At 36.0% G+C, this 17980-nt stretch overlaps 1 protein-coding gene across 1 annotated transcript; it reads right to left on the reverse strand.

Moving 5' to 3' along the window:
• Positions 1-1572: 1572 nt before the first annotated feature.
• On the reverse strand, positions 1573-17761 carry LOC132104158 (juxtaposed with another zinc finger protein 1-like). Its single transcript, XM_059509417.1, has 5 exons — positions 17523-17761; positions 4419-4491; positions 3395-3591; positions 2224-2393; positions 1573-1909 (listed from the first exon to the last, which is right to left on the reverse strand). Exons 1-5 carry the CDS (start codon positions 17635-17637, stop codon positions 1763-1765), a joined length of 702 nt encoding a protein of 233 aa, XP_059365400.1. The 5' UTR covers positions 17638-17761; the 3' UTR covers positions 1573-1762.
• Positions 17762-17980: the final 219 nt, after the last annotated feature.

Raw genomic sequence — 17980 nt, forward strand, 5'->3', positions numbered from 1 at the left:
TTGTTTTTCCAAACTTCATATCTGGAGTTTTTCGCCGTTTTTGGTCCATGTTGTTTCATTCAACCAACCCGAACCAAGAAAAACAGACTAGTGGGTAGGAAAGCTTCTTTTGCACCGAAGGTTTAAGCTCTTAACATTTGCTGAAGACAATTTACTTTTGTAAACTGTGGTAGGCTTTATTTGGCCAAGAACAGGACCAATGCAAAATCATTCAAAAATCAAAATTGAGAAAATATATTCAGGCATAGCTATGCATCTGGCACTATCGAACTGTAATACTAGCAGTAACAATATAAAGTAATGGTATAATACTTTTGACAACAACGATTGTAATAGTAAAACCACGAGCCAAGAGTCAACAGAGCAGCTATAAGTGGTCGTGTCATGATAGAAAGCCTTAGCCTACGATACAAGGCAAGCAGAGGGCTAACAAATATGTTTACACAAACACAACCACGAGGACAGTCCCAAACGTGTCAAAAATAAACAACAGCAACAATCGTGATAAAGATCATACAAGCTAAAACTGACAAAAAATACTGCAAGTCTGAGTACACAAAGAGTAGTTTAGAGTAGTTCTTCTTTAAGGCTCCTCCACTAACAGGCACCAAACGGATAACCAGATGTGACCCGTTGTGTGTTTGGCAGATCATCCATGTTTCTGTTTCAGTTGGGGAAGAATAACTTGGCACTTCTGCACTGCTGGCATAACAGGATAACAGGACAGAATAAATCTGCCTTTCTTTGTCGTTGCACTGCGCATTTCAAATACAATTATTATTGGCTTCAACAATACTGCGTATTCATTCCGGGATCATGATGTAAAATATTGCTCAGAACTTGAATGCAACTAGACAGAAACCATGTCTACGTCATGTAACCGCTTGAAGTCGTCTGGAGAAGGCCACATGCAGAGAATTCAATTTCACATCGAAGGTACTGCCTGCATGCCAGCTGCATGCAAAAGAAATCAGGAAAGGTAACTTTACACTCCGTAATGTCATCCGTTTTGATATTCAGTGTGGAATGTTCTGGAACGAAGTGAGAGGAAGTGAGTTTTTCCTGTTTCCTTGTTGGTTTGTCTGAAAGTTGGCAGCTGTAATTTGTGACCTGAGATCGATGTCCTTCCGATTCAAAGGCTACTTTGAAAAAGACTACTTCTCTACAAAGCAAATAAAAATATGAAATGTAATTTAGAAAAAGGAGTCCATAAAGATGAGAAAGTTCTTGTATAAAACATTATATAAATGTTCTGCAAAATATATCATGGAAAATAAAACGTTTGGATAATACAACTTAGCTACTAATATATATAAATGTGTCTTTATATAATTTTATATGTACATGTTTCAACATACCTACTGTAGGTTTCACTTTAAGTAGGTTTGATGAACAAAAAGAAATTACATAGAAACTCTTAACTCTTCTTTTCTGATTTTAAACCATTTTCTCTGAACAGACTTTAAAATCAGAAACAAATGTTTATGTGATGTCCTAATCTTCAGCACGGTAAGTTTCATTTATCAGTGACTGTCACTTAAATAAAACAAATAAAATAAAGGATATCTTAAAAAGCGGTAAAGAAATGATTTATATGGAATGTGCAAATGTACAAATATATCTACATGTATATATAAAATCACACAAATAAAGAGAAAAAAGTATCAAAAAATGAATTCAGCATTTGAATCCCAGTTTACATATGATCCAGAAATGGAAATGAAAGGATGAATAGGTAAACTTGAAAGTGGTGGTGTGTGTATCACAGCGGTGGGTGGAAGTTGATGGTGTGATGTCTAAGGCCTTGAGAGGTTTTATAGCTTTTCCCACAGCGACACTTAAAGGGCTTTCTCACACGGATCTGCGTCCTGTGCCCGTTTTTAGCATGGTACTTAATACCATTCACATTCTGGAAGTTAGAAGGAAAAGCAGGAATGAAGGAAAGTCTAAAGAACTTTTCATAAATAAAAAAACAACAACATTTGATCTAATCCACTGCAATTTTTCCAGACCATGACAAGAAGAGACCTTCTTAATTACATATAATGTGACCAACCACAGGTATTTTATTTTTTTTTTGTAGATCATACCACAGTAATATGTTATCTTAATTAGTATTATAAAGTGTAAAACAAATTATAAATATATTTTTTAATATCTGATACCACAATAATACGTTATAAGTATTAAGTTAATAAGGTATTAAGTAAATTAACTGAGTACCTTGTATCTTTTCTTGCATCCTGGAACAGGGCATGCAAAGGGTTTCTCATCGCCTCCATTCATACACATGGAGCTAAGGATGGACTCTGAGCTGATGGCGCTTTCTGTAGTCCAGGACTCGTCACTGTCAGAGTCTTCATACTCCACCTCCTCCTCATCACACTCACTGCCTGAGTGTGAGGCACACCAATAAAGTTAAACTCTTCAATTAGTCACTTATTTGCTGATGAAAGAACTAATGAGAACTGAGAAAGCAAATGTGCCCTTTGCTCCAATTATCCTGTGTTTCTTTTTCAGTCTTCTTTTTTGGCCACAGTTCAGGTTAGACTTAAAGGAGTAGTTCACTTCCAGTATATATGTTTCCTGATAATTTAATCATCCCCATGTCATCCGAGATGCTCATGTCTTTCTTTCTTCAGTCACAAAGAAATTAAGGTTTTTAAAGGAAAACATTCCAGGATTTTTCTCTATATAATGGACTTCAATGGTGGTCAGCGAGCAGAAGTCGTCAATTTGTGGATGCGCATTGCAGAACTAGTGCAAGACCAGCATTTATGGTTAGTATATCCATTTTTATTTTTTTAGAAAATGACCAATCGTTGCCTAGATAAGACCCTTATTCCTTGGCTGGGATCGTGTAGCCCATTGATGCTGCACTGAAAATGCAGTTTAGACCTTCAGCCCATTGGCCACCACTGAAGTCCATTATATGGAGAAAAATCCTGGAATGTTTTCCTCAAAAACCTCTTTAATTTCTCCCTTTAATTTCAACTGAAACTAACCAGCAGTCTGCTATTTATGTTTCTGACTTTTGGAATATTTCTGGAAATGAAGCGGCTGAGCAGCAGAAAGTGTGGACGTCACCCTAGCGTGGATTTAAACCAATGGAAACTTTTCAATACAGACACACATTCAATTAGTACAGCTTTAGGTTTGGGGGGGGGGGGGGGGGGACTAACTCTCTGACAGCAAATGCAACAAACCATAATTTAGAGGTTAATAAATCAGAACATTTCAGATTTAATTAAAACAAATGAAGACATGAGAAATCAGCAGCCGTTTAATTTTCCACGAGTATTATAAACACTCCTAATGAGTTAGACATATTTCAAATAATAGTTTTTTATATATAAATCTAACTTGTGTAATATCACACACAAACTCCATTCACCTGTGGGTGTGCTGCTGCGGAAGGAGGATGAGGGCGTGATGGGAGGGGTGACGGGTGGGGTTAGGCTGCCGTTGCTATGCCGAGGAGGCGTGGCCGTACTGTTACGTGATAAACCTCCAGTGACTGATATTGCAATTTTGGGTTGGACCTTCTTCTTCTGAGTTTCTTGCTCTCTGCGTGCTGCTTCAGTCATGAACCTAAAGAAAAATGGCACACAAAAGGTCATGTTAATAGATTGATGTGCAGGTAATGATGCCCCTGAGGACTATTGTTCTTGGAATGACAGTGATTACACAAAACGGAAAAAACAACAATTGGAATTGGGTACCGGTAACTAAAATATGTGTCAAATACAACTGTCATCCTTCTTTACTGACCTCCCAAGTGTGTAATTTCACGTTGCACAGTTTTCTTGATGTTATATATACTGTTAGACTAGGTTATAATACATTTTATATGTAAAAGTGTGTTTGGTGTGTGTGTGTGTGTGTGTGTATAATGTATAGAAATAAAGTATATTCCACAGTTCAAATGTTTAGGGTTGGTAAGATGCATTTATGGTTTTGAAAATCTCTTATGCTCACAAAGGCTGCATTTGTAATAAATAAATAAATAAAATACAGTAATACAATATTATTTTAGCATATTATTACAACTTAAAAAAATCAATGTTTAAAACATAATTTATTCCTGTGATGGTGTGAAGCAGCCATTACTCCAGTCTTTAGTGTCCCATGATCCTGAATGATGCTTAAGAAACATTTCTTATCATTAATAATACTGAAAACAGTTGTGCTGCTTAATATTTTTGTGGAAACTGATACATTTTTTCCTTGATTATTTGATGAATAGATAGTTCATTTATTTTTGTAACATTCTAAATGTCTTCACTGTCACAATTGTATGCATCCTTGCTTTATACAATTAATTTTAACAATTTTACAGACCCAAAACTTTTTTAATGGTACTGTTTTTATTCATATTTTTTATCAAGCAAATTAGTATAGACTTAGTATAGACTTGCCTATTAATGTAGCTCAGAGCAACATATGTGGGCTGCTGCAGCTCCTGCCTCTCCAAAACTCTGGGATCTGTGTCTGAGAGAGGAATAGAGAAAACACAATCATATTAGACTGCAAAACACACAGGAAAAAGCAGACATTAAAGATGTACAGTACACACATAGGTCAAAGCAAAAGCTGTGTATGCTGTAGGTGCTCACAGACAAAGCAGCAGCTTGAAACATTGTTTTGTGCTTACTGTACATTTGTCAAACAAGTACCCTTATGCCCTGCAGGACCAACCTAACCACCACACCACCAAACCTTTTCCATTCTACTTGTGACAGCAGGCAACTTCCATAGCCTGAGGCCACCAGGCAAAGCTTCAAACACTGTGTGTGTGTGTGTGTGTGTCCGGTAATCTGATTCTTGGCCTGAGACTGCCCTCATGTGGCAAAGAGTCCCTTATGATCACATTGATCAGCATGTGTCTCATGTGTACACATATGCACATACTTAAATATGTTAGTTAACAAAGACATTGTTTACCACACTATACGTATTTGAGAGTGTGTGTGTGTGTGAGTTGTAGGATGTTAATTGCTGCTTAGAGCTCATTAAAACATAAATGGTGCACAGAAGACCTCACAAAGAGACAAAAGCACACTGCTTAGTGTGTGTGCATGTGTGTGCATGTGTGAGAGAGATAAGCTGGCACATTCTGCATGATTATTTTACAGAGGTATCAATGACTATGTGGAGAAAGTAGAAAAAGAAAACCAGGGTTTTCTGCGTTCAAATGGGTTGCATTGTATGCGTGTGCAGTTATATTTGTGTATAACAAGCAGTGTATATAATAGGTCCCATATGTCTAAATGAGGTATTACTCTAAGCCATTAAAAGCATTCCAACATGTTCGCTCAACCATTATTCTCTTTTAACATGGAGAAACATCTACACGCTCACTTAATGCTTTGTAGAACTTGCTAGATCTTGCATGCAAATTAAAATCTTTAGCACTGTCACATTTCACACAATCTGTGATAGCATGACTTACTATCCCAAAATGGATTTTAAAAATAGCACAGAGTAGCTACATTTCCTTGATGTCTCATCAGAGCACTTTCTGGTGACTGCACTCATTAAGAGGACGCACACCCTCACACTAACACTTATGTGTATCTCAGGTGGTCCACTGAGGTGGTCTTCATCAGTGGTTTATTAGCGTTTCCAAACTATTTTACCTGCTAACCTCAGAATTATTTATTTTTTATTCTGTGGCAAACATGGGCATTTCTATAGTTTAAAGAGCTACAGAAACATCCATCATAAATTTACTCACCTCCATGTAGTTTCAAACTATATATATGACAAAAGTAGCCCATACGACTTTTTTGCAATGTTCCAAGCCTTTTAAAGTCTCATGTGATAGATTTGTTTAGGGAATATACTTCAAAATCTTACTTGCAGCCTTGGTTCCCTTTCACTGTTATGTGAAAAAGAACAGTTCTTTACTATTTTGTGTGCCACAGAAGAAAGTCAGTCATACAGGTCTTAAAGAACATGAGCATGAGAAAATTATGACAGAATTTTCATCTCTCTAGGGTGTATTATACCTTAACCCCCGGACCGGTTTAATAGACAAGGCTCAAGACTAGTCCCAGACTAAAATGCATTAACTGAAAGAAACTTGCACTAAATGATCTTAAAATGCGTCAGATTCATTGTTTTGTCTCAAGATGCACAATAGTAATGTTTTTATATTAAGGCATATTTCTAAAAACTACTTAAATCTACTTAAGTCTGGGAAACCAAGCCTAAATCTCAGCAAATTAATTCTAGTATTATGTGTGTAGAGGTGAGGTATAATTTCATGTGCCAGGTGCAGAACAGTAAAGGGAGGGCAGTGTTAATGTTTTCCAGTTTTATGGTTTCCTTTCACCTAGAAAATGGAGGCACACAAGATCTTTCCACAGGAAAAGTTGCAAGGAAATATACAAGCATAAAGAAACACACACACTTTAACATTCAGTGGCTCTTAAACTGAACACCCCAGAGTTAATTTTCACATTTAGCAAAATCATAAATTCCAATAACGTCCGTCATAATTCAGTACAAACAACAACCATCCTTAAAGCAACAGGAACTTGAGTTGAAAGCACCACGTGTCCCAAGCAGTAGCAGTAATATTGCATTTTAATGGGCTATGACCAGAATTAAATCCCTATGAAACCTTTATGTAGGGCTAATAATACTGGGCCCTCTGTGAGGACATGAAAAGAACTTTCTCCCATAAACATACCTTTTATTCACAGCCGTATCATTAAATCCTCTGCCTATCAAACCTCAATGGGCTATTTACTGCTATCCTACACACTGATTTGAGATCAGGTGGATCTAAATTATACAGAACTGCATGCCTGAAAGAACATTTTGGCATAGTTGGAAACTTTTTAGAGGGCTCTGAAACCACCAGAAGAGCAAATGTACCACCATGTGGTGGAATACAAGACAAAAACCATCAGACAGCAATATGTGTGTGTCCCTTTTAGTGTGAGTCTGTGCATAAGTCAGAGGAGCCTGGCATGGAGGAATGCCGGGTTTGTTTTCCAGACGGCTAATTAAAAAGCAGGGGAGTCTTTTAATGCGCTGGATAGCAGCAGGTCTCCGGATGGAGGGAAGGGGGAGGGGGGGTGGACTGGCTGGAAGGAGGCGATGGAGAAAACTCTAAACGAGGCTGTAATTACACTTCTCAGAGCTCAGCAGGATACAATGCTCCAAACACTTCCGTATGTACAGTACACACGAACACAAGCAAGCTCAAGGACGAGCACACACATGCAAAGAGAAGCAAAAACATAAGGATTCACACACACAAATGCACAAATTATTGCATACAGACAAACACACACTGGGGTTTGGGGGGGAAAGCTGGTATAATGGTTTTTCCACTGGATCTTACTAATTGCCTCATAAAAAGGCCTGACGAGTCATTTAATGCAATGCTCTCACTTACAAACACACACACATACAATTAATTAAGATAATCATCTCAACAGAGCTGAACAGAATTAACTTCTATAATTATAATTATCATTTCTTGATATTGGTTTGTCACCTTTCATAAACTAGTATTGCAACTATAATTTCAGCTATATGTCCAAAAAATTATTAAGAACAACATATGGGTGAAATATTCACCATAATATCACTCAGCAAATCAACAACAGCCTAAAGAGGAGCAACAGTGAGGAACAGAAGATTATGAATATTTCTTTATGAATATATTTTTCATTCACAACTAATAGCAACAAAACTTAATAAATAAATGAAAACTGTATTATTAGCTATAAGAGTCAATTTTGGCTTCAAAAGAATAAAATTTGAATATTAACAAAGCCTTTCCATACTTGTGGTTTAATCTAAAATCATCTAGCCCTTTGTTTGATTGCACTTTATTCTCGCCATGAATATAGCCTTAGAAGCTGGTATGGCGTTTAAAAGAAAGAAAAGAAAGAAAGAAAGAAAGAAAGAAAGAAAGAAAGAAAGAAAGAAAGAAAGAAAGACTTGTGTAACAAGCCTGACATCTTCTGGTCACTGAAAGAAACTCGCCCCAAGTTTCACGTATCTAGACTCTGAATATATTATAGTTTTATTTTTAAGTTTAAATTAATAAAATGGCAACATTTAATGGCCCAAATCGTATGCTAGGTTAGCGAGAGAACAACAACAACAACAACAACAAACAAAAAAACATCTGTAGACAGTTCCACATAGCGCTGATGCATTGTTTAGCTCGGACTGATATTTTGTTACTTCAGTGTTTTACTAAAACCCTTTTAGATCTTTCACTTAAGTTTAATTTAGTTTCATTGTTACCTTGTTTACGCCGTCAGCTTTACAGAAAAGGCCTGCACAGTGACTCAATACGCAGACGACAAGAGACAATAACAAAGTGTTGTTACTCGGCTTTCAGTTGTTTAAAATTTTGTCATTTGTTACCTACGACATGCAAATACAATAGATAGGAAATAAAACGGGCATGTCTGAACAAATGTCCACTGCCATAACATTAAACAACAACTTAATGTGACCTAAATACAGGTCCGATACCCGGGGGACCGACTATCACGGGAGGGTATGACATCATGCAAAATTCCTCTCGGCATAGGCAACTATAAACAGATATATCCAATGAACTTTCCTTTTCGTGTTTGTTTGCATGCATCTCTTTTTCCACACTCTCACACCCTAAAAAGTATAAAGACGAACGTCCGTGTTTTTACTAAGTTCTGACACCTAGCTCTGTCATACCTATCAAATGATTCTCATATTTAATTCAAACTAATTAGATGTCACAAGATATGATCTAGTTTTCAGGGCATACAGGGCAACATGACAGCTCTTTTTTGGTACCACTGGATTACACAATGTTAATGTGCACGGATCGTATGACAGTCTGCAAACGTCTGTCCAGCGTGTCATGTGGTAAGAACACCACAATTTCACCACAAGGAGGCGATGTTACATAAATTCATGTAACTTTATATTCACTATTGTCAAAACCGGCTGCCTTGCAACTGTAGCCCACAGATATAAACTGATCAATCTAAAGAAAAACTTGGACAAGCAGGATCAGGCAGTTTATCTAATTATTTTACAATATCTGCAGTTTATTTGATAACTGAATGAATGAAAATACGTATACACCATTTGCATTCAGGTGAAGTAGCTTCACTTTGATTATAAAAAAAATTAAAGGAATTGGGGTGCAACACAAAGACAACATTATGTGGACGTCAAATAAGATAAGCAAGTGAGAACATTACACACAAAAAAAACGGATTGCAAGAATAAACTTGGTGTAACAAAGAAACAGACAGACCATATATTATGACGTCTTAACATCTGAGTTGACATTGCTTGATACATTGCAGTAACGCACTATATTCAAGAAGTAAATGTGTAAGAGCAATTGTGTAAAACTGACTTTTTGTCTAACATCACTTAAATGATATAACTCTCAAGCAGCTTACTTGCATTAAGCATATTAATGAATGTCTGCAAGCAGACACAACATATTTAACGATCCAGATTAATGATGATTATGGCACACAGTCAACACAATCCCGGTTTGCAGTAGTGAACACATGATACACACTAACTATAATTGCAAAAAAAAAGAGGGTTTCAAATAAGTACTGAATTATTTACCTAATCAATTATCAGTCCGGTAAAATAAACCAATAATATTTATTTGGTTATGGCTTATAAAGCCTTATAAAGGCACAATAACAATAATCTATACAATTTCATCTAATAATACTAATAAAACACACTGAAAATGAATGTCTAGCCTTTGTATGGTTCTGATATTATCCAAAGTCAGTCTAAATGGGGCTTTTATTCCTAAGACAAGACAAAACTAAAAACAGCATCAGGGCTTTTGAGATGGCACTTAAGTTCAAAAGTCATTCACGGCCATACACTGTATTTTTAAAGAACTTAGTTTTATATTGGTTTGTAAGCATTTTGCCAATTCCCATCATTATTTTTTTTATAAATTTCTGTCAGTAAAATAATCAACTAATGCCTAAACAATGACCTGCCATCACCAACACTTCATTTGTTACATGCGTGTACAATTTCCTAAAACAATGAAAGAGAGGAAGAGTTGGAGACAACCATGGGATGTAATTCAGACTGTATCCTGCTCTATATACCAGCGGTCTAAAATATAGCTTGTCCCCGTCAAGGTTTAACATTAATCTCTCATCGAAAACCGTCCAAACAAACTAGTTCTAACTCATGCATCTTCCATTTACATTATGAATTTTAACAATCATCTTCATGGCAAACTGCCAAACCAAACCACTGCATGAGGTCTGCACTCAATAGGATTATTATTGATTAGTAGTATTTAATGATACTAGGGGCCAGGGGGACTTTCATTGTTGTGCTCATTAAAACAAGAGCTCTGAGGTCAAACCCCTAGATCTGTGACTCCTGAGGGAAATCAAGCAAGCTGATCTTTAATAATGCTACACTGACAGACAGACAGACTGGGGTGCATGTGTATATCATTCTGACAGATGCCTTCCATTGTGACAGTTGCAATCACTATGGAGAGTATCTGAGTGAAGTACTGCCATATGAGCAGCACAGCAAAACACTGCATATCAGTTATAAACATTCATGCATTTCCATTACAGATCAACAGTGCGTACAAATATTATATTAAGTATAAAAACAATCAGCATAAGGTCACTGAATGCTGAAACAATTTTTCTATGTTACCCCCCAGATGGTTTGCCTTGCATTCACAAAAAGACAATACTGTAATGTTTTCTATCTGATCATCATGTTAAAGCATCTATATATTTTTTTGTGTTTTCAAAGTTTCAACTTGATCTTCTTTATCAGTAATTAAATTCAAGGTGGTTAAAAAATGTACAATGAATCACTAAACCTTAACACTGCACCACTTTAATTAAAGTTATCCATTCTAGAGGGCTGGAATTTTTACAGTTTAAGAATTTTAACAGTGCACACATCTTAAACCAAACAAAACCGACCCGCAACAGAACCGAGAAACAGGTTCTATAAAAACTATTCTCTAAATAGTTCATTCTGCTTCATATAGCAATTCCCTAACTTTAGATTAATTTGAAAATGGAAGTTTTTGTATGTAAATCTTCAAGCACACCTGAACAGAGATTCATTCCTACAGTCTTGACAGACAGCTTGAATACAGAACACTACAATATAAAGAATGTAATTATGGTAGATATGGCAAGCCATTTTTACATTTACACCATACAACTACCACTGATGGCACAGTGTTGATATAAATATACATAGGCCTATATATAATTAATATTAATATTAATACTATATATATTAGTGGTGTTAAAATTAGCACGGTAACGCAGGCGATTAATTTAAAAATGCTATAAAACTCATTATAATCAGTGACGCTACATTAGATGTGGCACGACATGACAAATCCATGAAGGTAAACTGCCTTGTCCTATTTGTGAGGTACTGACACAGGGTTCAAATGTCTGGTGTATACACTAATTAAAATAATTTGCATTACACTTGTATACAAAACTTTGTATTATGCTAGTAATAGAGTACATGACGTCACATGCACTACCGCCGATGGCAGTATACAGTGACGTGATTTTCACGGCGACTTTCACAGCCCTAGGTAGAGCCTAATTTAATTTTTGACAGGAATGAAAAGGAGTCTGTGAGGGAAAGAAGTACAGTGCGTTTAATGGATTGTACTGTAACAACATAGCCTAAAGAGTGTTCACCTGATATAATCTCTTTCTAAAAAAACCTTTCAGTATGAAACCTGTAAAAGACAGTTATACAGTAGGAACAAGTTGTGACTTGTGACAATGGGCTAGTTGCATAGCTCCGCCATCTTGGATTTCCGGTCTTGCGATTGTGAGCATAGATACTTCCGGTTGTGCTAAAAACACCAGTGCAGAGAACCGGAGAAATCCAAATATTACCTTCTATATGTTTACAGGATTTATAACATCACTTCAAATGCAAATGAGATCGACATTGCTATTGTTACTATACTATAAATGTTAACTGAACCAGTACATTTGAAACGTATGTTTGGGTCTGGTGAGTGAATGAATGAAATACACTAATGTTACCACCTACTGTTCACAAAATGAAAGCTGAATTCATGGTGTGTACTCACAGCTACATAATGTCTTTTTCCCTTACCAATTATATAAATGTACAAATTACTTATTTCTCGAAAATGTTTGTATTACATTGATGGTTTTTTTTATTATTTATTAAATGAAATATTTACTTTGTGAGACGTGGGCTGTGATTTATCTTCATAAATGTCCACTTTTCAATTGTGCACATACATCAGTTTGTTTCATCATTATTTTCAAAACATATTTCAATATTTTACACAGTTACATTTGCATCAAACATATTTTTTTTAAATAAATAAAAAAACAGGCTGTAAAATGATACCACTAATACATGACTAATTTTAGTATATGTTTTATCTGATAATTAATGCAAAAGAAATTGTAAAAATGTACATGCGCTGCTTATAGACAGATACTGGTTTATGATGCAGATCTCTCATAAAACAGATAAATAATGATAAAAACACATCAACACATGAACGCAAACACTGATCTTTTAATTAATGCAGACACCATAATTACATTACGTTAAATTGTACAGTAAAAGTTATAAATTATGTTCCACTAAAGTTAATAAAACATACATGCTTTATCAGAAATCCCTGTCTCGCTTGACAGTTGGAAACCTTATGATCTAATAGATATAGTCAGAACAAAATCAGCTCTCTGAAAATGTAAATTATTGCGCATTTGAGTGGACTGATTAACCACTGACGCTGAACCGCATAATCAACAGAAGTAAGAATAAAGCAATCTCTGTGTTGTATCTTGATGAAATTCCACAAACAGGTACACAACAACGTAGGGAGGATGTTTTATCATGTCTTTGATATACCACTAGCAACTGTTAAATTTGAAAACATTAATTATATCCATCTAGGCAAGTTTCACATGTAAGTTTCCCTCAAAGTAAATGCAAGCATCTCAAGACTGGAAGTATGCACACAATCGCGTCGCCAAAGCTCACTGGTGCCATCTTGTGCACCGAGCCCATTACATTATCTAAAACCTTTATACAGTGTGTTCCATTGTAAAGATTTATTTTTAATATTTACAGTTTTATTATTTCAATAATGACTTGTGACTTATCATCCAAATAATGACATCTACGTTACTGGTAACAAATGGCAGAATATTTGAATTCCATATATTCAAATATTCAATATTCAATATTCAATATGGCACCAGCCACTAAGTTCTACAGATTTAGTTGCACTGGGGGGTTGGTGTGTGGGAGTATTAAAAATAAAGATAATTTAATCATAAAATTACTATTGTTTTGCATTAATAAATGCAATTACTAATAATATTACACATTAATTTCTTGTTTATTTCACATTTATACACATTTAATAGTAAAGCACTTGAGTAAAGCTTGAGTTGGGAAGCATATAAAATTTACTTTATTAACAATAAAGTGCAAAATTAAATTTTTATATACATATATATTGTATTCTTATTAAATGTACCATTATTCGTCTATAGTGTTATACTGAACTGACAGACAACTTCATTGATTATAAAAGGAATCTCTTTATGTGTGATTCAGTCACAAAATGAAGGAAAGTTTGTTTTTTAAGGCACTTTGTGACTATTCTTACTTCATACACAACAAAGCGCAAACCTCTGATAAAATAAGATTTCTTGATGATTTTATATTTTATAATAGTTATTTTATCATTTCAAAATATAAACCAAAAAGTAGAAATAAATGACTCATAATACAATGTGCTCCTCTGCTGTCATCTACTGGTTATAGTGGTAATCTGATGTCTGTTTTTTACATTTTACATAAGTGTATTTTGTTTTTTTTTTGTGGTTTTCTATGTCAGTGCTGTGCAGAACTCAAACGCTTCTCACTAGATCTCCCAACACACAGGTTCCCGAGTTAACCTGTTCTGAGCTCAGACAAGGTTGCTTGTGCAGCGCTCAATTATTGATCCAAGCTGATAAATGGTCTACGCTGTGCAGCTCAAACAAGTAGCATGGTTTCGTTATGCTTTTGTTAAAAATGGTTGCAAAATGCAACCATTTGGTCGCGGTCTGGAGCTCTACATTTGAAGAGTTTGGACCAAAACGCAATAAATACATTTTGATTAATTTGAGTAAAAATGTTCTGTTTCAAATGTTCACATAGCATCTTTAGGTTATTATAACATTAAAAATGTTAATCCAGGTTTTGATTTTCAAAAACTTATTTAAAAATTTTATAATTCTTTTCTCAAAATGCAATAAATCCATTGAATCAATATGAAAAATAACTTTCATATAGATTCAATGGATTTATTGCATTTTGACCTGATGAAAATACACAACATAGTAATTTGAACCACGTATGAAAGCCCCTGAACTTGGTCAATACTTATCTTATGTACAGGCACTGGACTAAAAATACATTCATCAGTCATCGCTTCCAAAATGAATTCAATGGGTCATCTTGTTAATGCTATAAATTAATTACAGCAATAAAATAAAATGAACATGAACAACATCACATTAGACAACAGAAATTCCAGCGACATTTCCCTTACATTCAACTTCCAAAAGTGCATTCATCTTTGCCATGTTACATTCTTTTAGTTGACTAGTGTTATGTGCTGTATTAACAAACACATAAATGACATTAATAAAAACACTTAACACTGACAAGCTACACTATATCTCGTACATAATCGAATGCGATTCATTTAATGAACACGATATAGCGTAGCTTGTTAGTGATCTACGGCTCTGTGTATTAAATGCATCTTACTGGTACTATTAATCACAGAATCGGCTTTACTGACGAGATGCACATGACAATCACATTCGACTTATCTGCAGCCCTTGTTTGTTGATCACAATGTACAAAGTAGATGAGGAAAACTAGGATGCCGGGTGTATTCAAAGCGCCGCCATTACTGTCTAAAGTGGGTGGAATGGTGCACTGTGATTGGATGAGCGGATAAATTGCATTATGCAAAAAAAGGAGACCTAATAACTCTGCGAATATGCAATTTTGTGTAAAATAAAAAATTTACTTTTCAATACCAACCAGATACAACACTTATTTTAGCAGGAAATAGGGCTGCAACTAACGATTATTTTGATAATCGATTAATCTGTCGATTATTTTTACGGTTAATCGGTTTATGTACTTATATTTTAGTTTTTCCCATTTTTTCCCCAAGTAAATTATTAATAAATGGTCTTTATCATTCAGCATAGATTTAAGAGATTTTAACCATTTTGCACTGTCATATCCTCATCAAAAATATACCTGGAGTTGTTTTATTGTGTTAGTAATCCTTTGTCGAACTCTTCTGCAATCAGAACACTGACCCATACTCTAGCAAATTTCACAAGGAGATTTCAAATAATGTTTTCACCATGGCAGTCCTTAGAGCTCCTAAAGTAGTTTAACATCCCGAACAAAGCTTATTAAGGAATCTTTCAGAACATATTTTCACAAAGAATAAGGATAAAACCGAATAAAATTGCAGTACATTGTATTTTATTATTTACTGGGAAAAAGCTTTATAGCTTTTGCTGTGAAATTGTAAACAATCCTTCAAAAAAAGTGCCAATGGCATGAAACCTGAATGGAACTCACAATTTAAAGTAAAATCCATCAGAAGGTTGTCCAGAAAAAAAAATAGGACACACACAAAAAACCTGCTGTGTGAAAAAGAGCAGTGAATAATACTTAGAAAAAAAAGTGCATTTCAAAAATCTACATTTACCTCTCTCATTCAGTCATAATTAGGCTGCACGACTGAATTTTGAACTGGTAAACGACAAACTGATCACAGAACATGTTTGTAAAGCTTTAAATGTTAACTGTTAAAAAGCAATGTTATCAGCTTTTACGACTAAACATTTGCAAACAACATTGTACTGGAGAATCTGCACAAATGAAAGTCTTAGGGGCCGTTCACAAATCGCGCCTAAAAACGCGTGGAAAACGCTAGGAGCACCGCTTTCTCCTTCTTTCCAAAGCGCTCGCGCAGAAGCGCCCCTGAGGCGTCTGCCTTTGCTAAGCAACCATGACGTGCTCTCTCCTTGAAGACGCGGAAATTTCAGCAAAGGATAAATGGATTTGCAGCTCAAAAAATCGCTTGCAGTAGCTCTGCTACTAAATTTATTTCAAAATGGAAATCCATATACAACTATGATCAGCTGTTCCTTTCATCTTGACTGAGCTTTTAACGTTGTTACGGGAAAGGATGAAGCTGATTGGTTAGTTCTTGTCACATGACCCGCGGTGCGGTTGCGGCATTCTGAAAAGTTTAAATGTTTTTAACTCGATGCGGTGCGGTGTTGGAAATAACGAACTTGAGCGCGCAAAAGACGCGATATGTGAACGTCCCCTTAAACAGTGCAGTAGTGCAGAGTTTACAGGTTACTCTTCTTTTTTAAAGGCTCAATGTAAAGTACTCCCACATCACGCTGAATGCTGCAGACATAGACATCATATGATGTCTATGGCTGCAGAGACGCTGTTCGGGAAGCACGTGACATAAAACAAGGCCAGCTATTGGCTATTCGCTACTTCTCCTGTTGTACGGGCTGAGTAAAACCTCCGGTGGCTCATTACTGCCACACTTTGGTCACCGCATATTTGAAATATGCACGAAATGAGCCGCTTACGGCACATAAAAGTTATTTAGCAACGAATCGATGACTAAATTAGTTGACAACTATTTTAATAATCGATTTTAATCGATTAAATCGATTCGTTGTTTCAGCTCTAGCAGGAACTAATTTTTTTTTTTTTTTTTTTTACATGCCATTTATCGCGTTTTGGAACCAAACTCTTCATTTGTTGCTGGTATGTATTCCATGTCTACTAACAACTATTCTACAAGAATACAGTGTTTAATAAATATGTAATAGTCTATTCAATTAATACTAAAACCCAGAACCGATATAAGTAACTATGTGCTATTATGTCATGAATAAACATTCTCTATTTGAATACATACTTCTAGTACATTATACTGTAATACCATGAACTATAATATATAATGTAATACAGTAAAACTAAAAAAATATTATTATTCATGTTAGTCACTAATATATTGGATAACTTTTATTGATTAACCTAAAACTACTAATGCTGCTAACAACAAAAATTAGTTATTTCAAGCAATACATGTTAATATGGTTTGCCACAAGTACATACAGGCCTAGATCTAAACAGAGCAGCGTCTGTAACCGTGCACGAACCCATGCACCCGTCGCTGAAACCTGCTTATGAGTATCTATTGAATCTTTATTAAACCGAGTTAAAGCTAATGATTTTAAATCATTTAAATCATGCCAGTTATTGCAAGTGAATTAGCGCGTCACTGCATAGAAACCAGCCAAATGCGCGGCGCACAGATGCGCCTTCTCGCCGCTTGACAGCGACTGCTTAGCGGGACAGCAGGCCGAAACCGGGGCGCCACTCACCGATGTGGTTATCTTCGATGTGAACGATGAGCTCGCCCAGGGAATCAAAATGCAGCCCGCAACCGCCAAACCGGCAGACGTTGGAGAAGAAGGAGGCAGCCGCGACGCCCGTCATAATGGATGTGTTGGCAGAGGTCTGTGCTTGCACACCGGCGAAAGTAGAGGCTGTGCGGGATGGGGGTGATCAAATAGCCGGCAGCTCGTTGCAGCAGCAGCGGCGGTGGTGATTGCAGCTGGAGCTGTTTAGGCGGCTGGCAGCCAATGGAAGGGGGATGGGGGCCAAAGCAGCATGACGGAGGAGCAGGAGGAGGAAGAGGAGGAGGGGCTGGCGAAACAGATATGCTGCTGTTCACCTGAACGGAGAAAGACGAGGAATGCTGACTAAGAAGGCCACATAAGCAACTGTATTATGTTGCATTATGTATTATGTAAACTGTGTCATTTACACAACTACTGGC

This window comes from Carassius carassius, chromosome 25 (genome assembly GCF_963082965.1).
Source record: "Carassius carassius chromosome 25, fCarCar2.1, whole genome shotgun sequence".
Lineage (NCBI taxonomy): Eukaryota > Metazoa > Chordata > Actinopteri > Cypriniformes > Cyprinidae > Carassius > Carassius carassius.